The sequence below is a fragment of the Tamandua tetradactyla genome, chromosome 7 (genome assembly GCF_023851605.1).
Source record: "Tamandua tetradactyla isolate mTamTet1 chromosome 7, mTamTet1.pri, whole genome shotgun sequence".
Lineage (NCBI taxonomy): Eukaryota > Metazoa > Chordata > Mammalia > Pilosa > Myrmecophagidae > Tamandua > Tamandua tetradactyla.
The window spans coordinates 171,168,175-171,179,418 of NC_135333.1; the positions used below are offsets into that span (position 1 = coordinate 171,168,175).

Here is an 11,244-nt window from a genome sequence, read left to right on the forward strand (position 1 = left end):
CACAGGCGCCCCTGCCTTTTGCATTGCATGTCTGAAGGAGTGATCTACTTGATGCAATTTACAAAGACAGAAACTGGAGTTGTATTAAATGATTTACAAAGGCTCTGTGCCCTGCCATAGCATATGTGTAGGTAGCTCGTGACTGGAGAACTGGAATTGCAATTAGGGATGAGAAAGAAAACCCCTTCCTCAACCTCCAATATCAGAGCCAGCTCTAAAGTGCCTAAGTGTCCAAGGGAAGCGATATATAAATAAGGTAACAGTAACATCCACTCTCCTGGAAGGAGGGTGGAATACGTTTTTGTCACTCACTGCTTGGCAAAACAGATCAGTTTCCATTGATGCTAATCAGTAAACCTTTTCTTGCAAATATATGAAGTTCTGGGTTTTGTACTTGGCCTTGAAAACTCCTCCAGAGCTCGTAATTCTGTTGCTTTACACCCGTGCCTGTTTCAATTGGGTCTTAACGGTTCAATTTTTTAAAAAGCACGGATTCATTCTTCAAGTGTGCTTTGAAATAAAGGAAATCATTTCCTAAACTCTTCCTATGTCAGTTAATTTTTTCATGTGGCTTTTTTTTGTAGAATGTCACTTTCATTGCATTTGATTGCAAGTATTCAATCTGTCGCAAAAATAGGGTAAAACATACTTGTTGTTTTCCCTTAGTTAGCATTTCTAATATCAGTTACTACTGCTCCCTTAAATGTATTTGTCTCAGCAATACCCTTTCTGTCACTTTGAGAGAGGAAGGGTATGAAGCAGTGAAATAAAGGAAAAACGTATTTTACTAACGCATCATATCTGCTGCTTGATCAAGATGAGGATATTTAAGGTTCACTTAAACCATTTTGTTTTTCCAGCAAGTAAAGCATTTGCTGAACACTCCTTCATAATCGCAAGAGTTAATGCTGTGTGGCAGCAAATGTTTTTCCTTTTCTGTATCCTCATATTTTCAACATCTCCATTTTACCTTTCATGCATGTGTTTCCCAAGTAAGCTAGCCCAGGCGCCACAGGTAAAACATCTGAGGCGACAGAAGAGAAAATGAATTAATAGACAGCTACTTACTGTCTGAACAACGAAGAGGACTGTTCCGCAGAGTCGAATACATTTGTTAAATCGAAGCTCTAAATACTGTTGCAAACAAAGAAAAAAAGATTAATATATGTAACCTCTGGACATATTTCTTCAAGCAACAGCTAAGAAATAAAGGTGTTAGAAATTTAAAGCAACTTCCTAGCCAATTTTACTTTATTATTTTTATTGACATCCAGTGAACTTGACTCTGGAGTACAGATGAGTGGGGTTGCACACTTGTATAGATGAGCGGGGTTGCACACTTGTATAGATGAGCATGCCTTCCATCATAATCAGGATGCTGGAGGGCTCTATTGCCCCAGAAAACTCACTCGTGTTGCCCCTTTGTAGTCAAACTCTCCCCAACCCCTAAACCCTGGCAGCACAAGCTGCCTCCATCCCGACAGCCTGACCCACGCTCAGCCATCAGCCTCTTTCCCACTGGGTAGTTGGATCTTTTGTAGTGAATTACGAAGACAGAACTTGGTGGCAGTGCACTGGTCCTCACAGGGGGCTGAAGAAGCTGCCCTGACTCTGTCCGTTCCGAGGCCTGGTTATTCATCTTTTCCCTCCATTATATGAGCTATGCCCACATCCTTCTAATAATTTTTTTTAAACTTAGTTCAGCCCCATTCAATTTCTGTTGAACACCAATGATGCTGCCAGTGCCTCCTATTCTCCTTGAAATCTGCTCTATCTCATAATATAGACTTCCTATCTCCTATATTATAGATCACAATGTATTTTATCATATAACATAATGCATCATAAAATTTCAAAGCTGGGGGCGGGCCACAGTGGCTCAGCAGGTAGAGTTCTCGCCTGCTGTGCTGGAGACCTGGGTTCAATTCCTGGTGCCTGCCCACGCAAAAAAAAAAAAAAAGTCAAAGCTGGGAGGAAGTTTTTTTCTTTAAAAAATGGCATCCTTTCATTTGAATATGATGACTACATGTAGCGAGAAGTTTATGGTTGACAACAGCCTCTCCATGTTTCAGGAACACGAGGAAGAGGAAGGAAGCATTGGCATTAGGCAATAATCAGGAGAAAGAAACATAATATTTTTGGCCCATAATCCCAGCTGACATTTACCAAGTCCTTGCTGTGTGGGTTGTTTTCCCAACAACCCTACAAGGTAAACGCAATGTATACTCCCAAGCAAGAGATGAGGATGTGAGGGTCAGAGGGGACACCAGGGTACATACAACCTAATCACTGGCAGAGCCATAGTGCAAATCCAGGACCGTCTCATGTCAGCATCTGTGCTTGACAGCCACGTGATTCTGTGAGCCACTGCCTGGATACCTCAGGCGGTTTGTAGGCCGTGTGAATATAGCTCAAAAAAACTGCGTTGAGAAAACAAAGCAAAACAAAATCTGTGCTTGAAACCACTACATTATTCCAAACAAAGAAATAAACGAGCTGGACACCCAAGACTCCCAGCGAGTGGCTAGCACCCACACATGGCAGGACCTCCATGAATAACCAATGCGTGAAGATGAGAAGGGGCAGTGCAGCGAAGGGTCCCAGTCCCACTTCTGACCCCACCAGCTCGGGGAGGGACTCTCCAAACCCCTGTGCCCTCCCTCTCCCTCTGGGTTCACTCACGGCCCCCTCCCCACCAGCTGAGAGCAGATGCTCCGGGGCTCTCAGAGGCGACGGGGGTCGCATCTACACTGCCTGAGCCTCGCTTATCAGGCTTAATTGATTAGAGTCTCTCTGTCTACACATGGAGCTGTGAAGGAACCTCCCGGAAAGGCTGGTTTGGAGCGTGGAGTCAGGTTACTCATGTGAAATGCGCAGCATGGGGCCCGGCAAGCGTTTAGCAGTTAGGGTCTGGACGATTTTTACCTGGGAGCCGTGCTAGCCGCGTCCCGGGCAGTGGGGGGGAACCCTGTCCTGGAGGAGTTAACTTTGCAGCCCAGAAGAAGCCTGGGCCAGCGAGCACGAGAGCAGCCTCGCTGCCCGGGACTGAAGCCCTCCTGCCACATTCTTTAAACTCCTTGGAGGCGTGGGGGCTCGTGACCCCAGACCCCTCCTGAGGCACCTGGCCGCGGGCTCCTACCGCAGCGTGCTGGACCACCCCTCACAGTCACCAGCCCACATTTCCCTTGAAGCAAGAACCCCCTTCGGTCCTGTTCATGTTCCCTTTCTCATTTTTGAGAAAGACAGAAATGCAGATAAAGGTTTCACTATCATAAGAAAGCAACTGTGCAGGCACGATGGGGCAGCCTCAGGAGACAGACTAATGAGAGAACACGGTGGCAGTCTCCTGGAGTCACCCGGCCACAGGGGAATGTGGGCCCAGATGCCTGCTGAGAATCTGGAATCCCACGTGACTTCTCCTCATTGTTCAATGTTAATATTTTTTCCCCAAAATACGCTAGGGGTAAGACCACAGCCACCACCTGCCTGGGGGCTGAGGCTGGCCGCCCCTCCGGGAGTGATGAGCTGCACTCGCAAACACAGCAGCTAGAAGAAGTAGAAGCAGTGCTGCCCCACACGCTGCACCCCGATGACGTCACTGCAGTCCAGAATGTGTCACCCACGCCTGCGGTGCCGATGGGGTGCTGTACCAAGCACCCGTCAAACCAGCCTCGCTAGGAAATCACCTTCTAGTGGCTCTGGCCCGAAGCAAACATTTCATAAACTCAAGGACAGGGCCGGCTGCTGAGGATAAGGTGCCAAGACCTGTGGGTGATGGCCTGCTGGAGAGAATGCTCTAGTTGCCTTGTCCACGGAGCTCATGTAGGAGAAGGGGCTGAAGGGTCAGGACCAAGGGTCAGTGCCTGGGTGAAGGAGACTGCTGAAGGTCCTGAGGTGTCCCCCCTACTCCCCTGAGCTTGCAGCCTCCCCACCCACTCTCATTCACCAGTCCTTTAGATTAAGCCAAACACCACGTCTGCAAAGCCCTTTCCTGCAAATCACTTGAGGAGAGCACAACCAGGGAACCCGTGCAAGAGGGGAAAGATGGTTTTCTTAGTCCTCTTTCCAGAGAGCAGCTGGAAAGCAGAGCTGTTCAAGGGCTGTGCGACGGAATGTTCTGAGTGAGAGCCAACATTGGGCAGCACCCACTCTTGGCCAGAGGCTATTCTCAATGCTACACTTGCAGGGTCTTATTTACTCCTTCCAACAGCCAGAGGTGGGAGGTGATGCTATATTCATGCTGAGATGAGGAAAGAGGCACAAGAGGTTGACTTGCCCAGGGTCACCCAAGTAATAAGTGGTGAAAGCTGGTCACAGGCACAGTTACTGGGCCAAGGGATGGAGGACCTGAACCACTTGGAAAGCTGCCTCTCCCCAGAAGGTGAAGAAGTGAGGGTGTGTCCAATTTCTCCATCAACCAGCCGGGAAAGAGAACGGTGCCTGAGGTCCCGGCGCGAGGAGACTCCTCTCAGAAAGGAGAAGCTGGGACCTGAAAGGCGCTTACCACCCCAACCCCAAATAAAGCCTTGAAAAACTCTCTTCCCTTGACTCAAAATCAAAGATGTTAAAAGCATAAAGCGAAAAAAAAAAAAAAAGTAGAACGCGCCGGGGCGAGCACAAGTCCGATGCTCCCCGTTTTATTTTGGAAGTCCCTCTTCTTTTTTTCACCAAGCTCACGAGAACAAGCCCCAAGGTTGTCCTTTTTCTTTGCTTTTATACGACTCCTCCCCCTAGAAGAGGGGCGACCAGCCCGGCCAGGGCCCGCTCTGGACACGGTGCGGGGCGGCTGCGCGCCGGAGGCCCCCGGGAGCCCAGGGCGGTGCCCGCGCCTCACCTCGTAGGTGCTGGTGACGCCCAGCCGGTAGAAGACCGGAAGGAAGAGCTCGGCGCTGAGCACCACCACCAAGCCGTAGGCGACGGCGAAGATGCTGAAAATGGCCCCAAAGCGGTAGACCTCGGCGGGGGTGCCCAGGACGGTGACGGCCGACATGAAGCTGGCGGTGAGGGACAGCGCCACGGGCACGGCGCCCAGCCGCCGGCCGCCCGTCAGGAAGTCCTGGGAGGTCCGCTGGCCGCCCCCCGCGAACGCGTAGTAGGTGCCGATGGCGGCCGAGACGAGCAGCAGCGCGGCGAACACGGCGTAGTCCCACGCGGTGAAGGAGCCGATGCCCCGGCCCATGGCGGCGCGTCCCGGAGCCCCGCGCGCACCCGCAGCCCGCGCCCCGGGGCTCCCTTCTTATCCCGCGGCGGCCCCGGGGCGCGGCGGGCGTGGCGGCCCGCGGTGATTGGACGCCGCCCCGCTGTCCCGGAGAGCCCGCGGCGCCCTCGGGGCGCGGGCGTGGGAGCCCGCGGGAAGCCCGGGCGCCGCACACACCTGGGCAGGTGAGGGGAGGGGAGGCTGGGAGGCCGGAGCCCGAGCTCGCCGCGCGGACGTGAGCGAGGCACCGAGGAAGAGCCGCCGTCCCGAGCGGGCCCCGGCGCGAGGCGCGGGCGGAAGGGCCAGCTGCCCAGGCCAGCAGGCCAGCAGGTCGGCTGCTCGTGGCGGATGAGCCTGGAGGCTTTGCATCTGGTCTTTCCGTGGAGGATGCAGATGACCTCCACACCGAGCTGAGGTGACCGTCCGAGATAGCAAAGGCAGTTACAAAGGAGCGGGAGAAGTGCCTACGGTCGGGGGTCTGGTTTGCATTCAACAGAAATGCTTGAGCCCCTCCTGAGAGTGCCAGCGGCTGTAATGCCAGTAGTAATGTCCACGGTTTCATCAGCCTTATGATGTGACACAGTTAAGGCGCTTGGCACCTTACGCCTTTAACTGGTGGTATCTTACCATTGCCCGGAGACAGAATCATCTCCCACTTTCAAATCAAGAAGCTGTGGTTTAGAGAAGGTGCCACTTGCCCAAGGAAATGATGGAGCTTAAGGTTTTTAATCCAGACCTCATTTCAGAGTTTATTCTCTTAATCAGGGCGCTATACTTTGTAGAGTCTAAATGTAGATATGTGATAGTGGAGGCTTGATATGTACGCTTCAATGAAAACATCTGAAAGCATATGGAACATAAGATCATTTCTGGTATCAGCATTGTTGTAGTTTGCTAAAACTGCCGAAATCCAATAAACCAGAAATGGGCTGGCGTTTAACAATGGGGTTTATCCATGCACAAGCTTACGGCTCTGAGGCCATGAAAATGTCCACATCAAGTCATCATCAAGATGGTACCTTCTTCCTTAAGCAGGCTGCACGCAATCCTGGACTCCCACGTCAGATGACAAGGGCATGGTGGCATCTGCTGGTCTCTCCCTCTCTAGTTTCATTGCTTCCAGCTTCAGAGGCTTCGTCTCTGCTCCTTGGCCTTCTCTCTCAGCTTCTTGCTCTCTGAGCGTGTGTGTTTTTCTGCAAGTTTTGCGTCTTTCTGTTTTTGTCTTTCTCTGAATTTCCTCCTCTTATAAAGGACTCCGCAACAGGATTAAGGCTCACCATAAATCAGGTGGGTCTTAAGATCCTACTCACCACAGATCCCACTTAAAACGGGTCCATGCCCACAGGATCAGATTTATTCTAAGAATATGGTTTTCTGGGGTCCTTAAAGCCTCCAAACAGTGACAAGCACACAGGGCAGAGTCTAAGTGCCTTGTACTGAAAGATCACTAACCGCATATGGTCACACTTGTAAAGGAATGTGATTCTCGGGTTTTTCTCCTAACGTAAACCCTCCGGCCAGGTCCGTTCCAGCCTGTTCTTGCTCGTTTTCATACATTTTTATAATTTACCCGTTCATCCTGTGTAAACAATACACAGAGCGCATTTAGCCCAGCCCTGGCCTAAAAGCCTCTATCAGATTTTATTACTCAAAGGTTGGCATTATTTGTATAACATTTTTGAAGGAAAATAAGGAAGGAAGTAGAACCTAAATCCACGTAACTCAATTGTTTGGACAAACGTATGACTTGGAATTATGTCTCACCTGTGTGAAATTTATTTTTTAAAAATATATGTTAGTTAAGCAGCTTTTGAGCATAACATACAGAGGACTCCAACTTGGAGACACTTCTTACCTTAGGAATTGAACTCCCTTTCTGAGAATTTCTTTTTAAAGCCCTAGAAATAAAGAAATGCTGTTTATACAAAACACATCTTCTTTGTTTATTGGTTTTTATTAATTAAAGAAAAAAAGAAATTAACACAACATTTAGACATCATTCGATTCTACATATGCAATCAGTAATTCTTAACATCATCACATAGATGCATGATCATCATTTCTTAGTACATTTGCATTGATTTAGGAAAAGAACTAGCAAAACAACAGAAAAAGATATAGAATGTTAATATAGAGAAAAAAATAAATAAATAATAATAGTTAAAAAAAGGAAAGGAAAAAGAAAAAAAGACAAACAAACAAACAGAGAGACAAAAAAAAAAACCTATAGCTCAGATGCAGCTTCATTCAGTGTTTTAACATGATTACTTTACAATTAGGTATTATTGTGCTGTCCATTTTTGGGTTTTTTTATCTAGTCCTGTTGCACAGTCTGTATCCCTTCAGCTCCAATTACCCATTGTTTATTTGTTTTTGATACCTAAGAACAGAACCTAAGGCAGCTTGCGAGCAATGCATCCTTATAGTCATGTTAGAGGCAAAGCAGTTTAAGAGTTGAACTGGCAGAGTCTGGAGTTTAACTCCCTGATATTGAATCTTGACTTTGCTACTTGCTAGCACTAATATTTTGGGCAAGTACTTGATTTTTCTATGTCTTGAGTTACACATCTCTAAAATAGGGTAGAGATTTGATTCTTATCTCAGAGTTGTAGAAGAGTAAATGAGAATATATGCAAATAGTCCCTCGCATGATTCTGTACCAGTATTATGTAACGTTTTAGCTCCTTTCCAATTCATTGAGAGTGGACTGGTGTGAGGGGTGGCATGGAAGTCCTGCTATTAGAAACCACCTCCGTTTCCCTAGTTATGCCCCGGCTTTGTAACATTTACTTAATGTCATGAACTATATATAATCTATACCCTGTTCCTCTCTCAGATCTTTCAAGTGTCTGGACTATGTCTTCAAATAATGTTTTCAGGAAGAGTACATGAACACTCTATTTTCTGATCTTTTGAATATATGGGGCCATTCACCTCTTCCCTTCAAGCAGGGGTAAAAACTCAGCTGCATAGCAGATTCTTGGGTCACAATCTTTTGAAAAAAAATTTTTGTAGATATTTTCTATTATCTTCTGGCATTTCTTGTTAGAGAGCTATCCAAGGTCAGCTAGAGTTTTGTTTATTTGTAAGTAACTTGCTTTATGGCTGAACAGTAATAGTTTTTTTTCCCATCATATTTGTTATTCCAAACTTTTGCCAGGATATTTCTAGAATAGCACGTTTTCCATTACTACTGTCTGAAATGATGAGTCCTTCCAGTTTGAATAGTCAGTCCTTTTATTTTTTAATGATGATCACTGTTGCTCTGACTGTTTTCGTAGCTTCCTCAAAAACAACTATAATTCTTAAATAGAATCTTTCCAGTTCTCTAGGTCACTCACTTAAATCTTTCTCTTTGTGCAGCCTAAGGGCTCATGTTTGCCTTTCGTATCATCCATTCCAGTTTCTGACAGGTGCATATTGCAACTTTACTGCTTCCAATGCAAATTTTATTTCTCCTTTATTTTTAATTGTTTAAATTAAAAGAAATAGTCCCCTCTCTTTCCATCTCACTCTAAAGTCTTTTTTTACCTGTTTTGCTCTCATTTCATAAGGAAATCCTCCTAAGCATGCAAAGCAGTTTTCTCAAGTTTGTTTATTTTTTTCTTATCCTAGTAGCAAATCACCATTGCAGTGCTGCTGTTCCCCTGAGCCTTCCTGATTTCTATTCTCCCTCGGAATTTGTTCATAAGACACATAATGATTATTTTTCTAGTACTCATTCTCAAATGAAAAACTAATTTCCGGACGTGGTATTTGCCAGAAGACTACTGTGTATGGTGCTTTCCACTTTATTTTTCTTTTCTTTTGGGTTCTCACATTTACAACTGGATGGCAGTGAAGCTCAGTACTTAACCCAATATCCAGCGATAATCAGATTTACATTTATTGTTACTCGTTTGGACAAAGAATTTTTTCTCATGTTCCCACTGCCTGGGGTTCTCACCAGGAAATAGTGTCATAAAAGCTCCGGGATCCAGCCTCTCCTGCACCTGGAATTCGTCCATCTCCACTCAAGCTGTGATGCTTCGCTTGTAGGGACAGTCTTCCCCAAGAGTCGCTGTGCTCTGCAGTTCCCTCTGCCCCACAGCTTTCTGCCAGAGGATTAGGTGAGATGACGTGTTCTCGGGAGGTGGCAGCCTCTGCTGGCAGGGAAAGAGGCACTTTGGTGGACAAGATTCAAACAAGAGCGGACGGCTGCCCAGTTCCCTGATGGGGGCAGAGGTTATGATCCTGAACCCAGGGTAGACAGCAGGGAAGGGACAAGAGTTTCGCCATCTACCTTCAGGGGCTTTCTGTTTCGGAGCAGACCACTGTTTGGGTTTGCTGAAGCTGCCAGAATGCAGTATACCAGAAATGGGTTGGCTTTCACAATGGGGGGTTATTAGTTTACACATTTATAGTCCTGAGGCTATGAAAATGTCCCAATTAAGGCAACAACAGGATGATACCTTCTCTGAAGACAGGTTCCTGGCATCCAGGGTTCCTCTGTCAGACAGCAAGGCATCTGCTGGCTCATCTTTCCCAGGCTTTGCTGCTTTCAGCTCCTGGTTCCAGTGACCTCCTCTCTGTGTTTCTGGGGTCCTCTCTTAGCTTCCCAGGGCTTTTTTCTCCCTAAACTTCCTCCAGACTTCCGTGGCTGTGTCTCTCTGAGCTCTCTGGGCTTCTTCTGTCTTCTAACCTCATAAAGGACTCCAGTAAAAGGATTAAGACCCACCTTGAATGGGCTGGGTCACATCTCAATTGAAACAACCTGACCAAAAGGTCCCGCCCACAATAGGTCTGCACCCACAGGAATGGATTAAAAGAAAATGGCATTTTCTGGGGTACAGAACAGCCCCAAACCAGTTCCCTCCACCCTCAGGACCTCCAAAAGATGTGTTCTTTCCATATGAAAAAATACATTCATTCCATCACAGTATCACAAAGGCCTTAAATCATTTCAGTGCAATATTAAGTACAAAGTCTCATCAAAATCAGTTACAGGCATGATCTGTCCTAAGGTAAAATTCCCCTCTGGCTGTGGACCTGTGAAACTCAGAACAAATTATCTGCTGCCAATATGCAAAGAAGGGACCATATAGGAAAACATCCCCACTTCCATAGAGAGAAATTAGAAGGAAAACATGGCCACCATACCCAAACACTTTGCAGGGCAAATGCCATTAGATTTCCAGATCTGAAAGTCATCTAGAGAATGACATTTTATTTGCAGGGCTTGAGAAAGCAGCAACCCCACACTTTCCAAGGGCTTGCACAGTGGCCCTGTTCTCTCCAAACATCTTCAAGCATTGGGGAGACCACTATGCTCTTGTCTCCAACCTCCTCCAGTGTTTGGGTGGCAGCTGAACTCTCTGCCATCTCTGGGGCACAGGCCCCATCCCCTTAGAACAGTGGAATGGCAGCCAGACTTCCCCCAATCACCAGGAAATGTGCTCCACCCTCTCTGGGCCTGGGGTGGCAGCACTCTTCCTGAACAATGAGGCAGCCAAGCTCCCCTCAATCCTCCAGGCGTCGAGAGCCCTGGGGTGGGAACACTCTTCCTGAACAACGGGGTGGGAGCCCCGCTCCACCCCCTGCCCCCCTCTGCCCCTCCCCCCTCCACAAACTCCTGGGGCAAACTCCCCTTCCACGTGCATGCATGGGTCCACTCTCCCAGCCTGCCATTTCACGGCTCCAGATCTCATTTTCTATTTCAGTCTGACCATTTTCTGTCCCTTTTCATCCAGGCTGGTGGTAACTCTGTCATACAGATCTCACAAAAGACTCAAAGAACTCATTGGTTTCACATGCATAACACAGAGCTCCCAACCTTCAGACAACAGGACTTTCCACAAATCCTTTCTGAATAGATGCATTTCCAATCCTGACTTGCACTGAAACGGCCAGCTGGTTCCATATTTGGGTAAATCCTCCTATAGGGCAGTTTTCTCTGGGGATTCATTTTCTGAAAGCTCAGAATTTTCCAAACTATCAATCACTGGTTTCTTTGTACTCAAGAGTGCAGTTCTTATCTGAGAAAGGTCAGTTCGGCTTTTATCCCTTTC

The 11,244-nt window shown here is 47.3% G+C and overlaps 1 protein-coding gene across 1 annotated transcript in view; it reads right to left on the reverse strand.

Annotated features, from left to right (window-relative positions):
• The window catches only part of SLC5A8 (solute carrier family 5 member 8), a 51,001-nt gene extending 45,761 nt beyond the window's left edge, over window positions 1-5,240 (reverse strand). Inside the window, exons 1-2 of the mRNA XM_077111767.1 lie at window positions 4,835-5,240; window positions 1,069-1,134 (exon numbers count right to left, since the gene is read on the reverse strand). Coding sequence (XP_076967882.1) covers window positions 1,069-1,134; window positions 4,835-5,179 — 411 coding nt within the window. The 5' untranslated portion in view covers window positions 5,180-5,240. The remainder of the gene's footprint in view (window positions 1-1,068; window positions 1,135-4,834) is intronic.
• Between the last annotated feature and the right edge of the window lie 6,004 nt (window positions 5,241-11,244).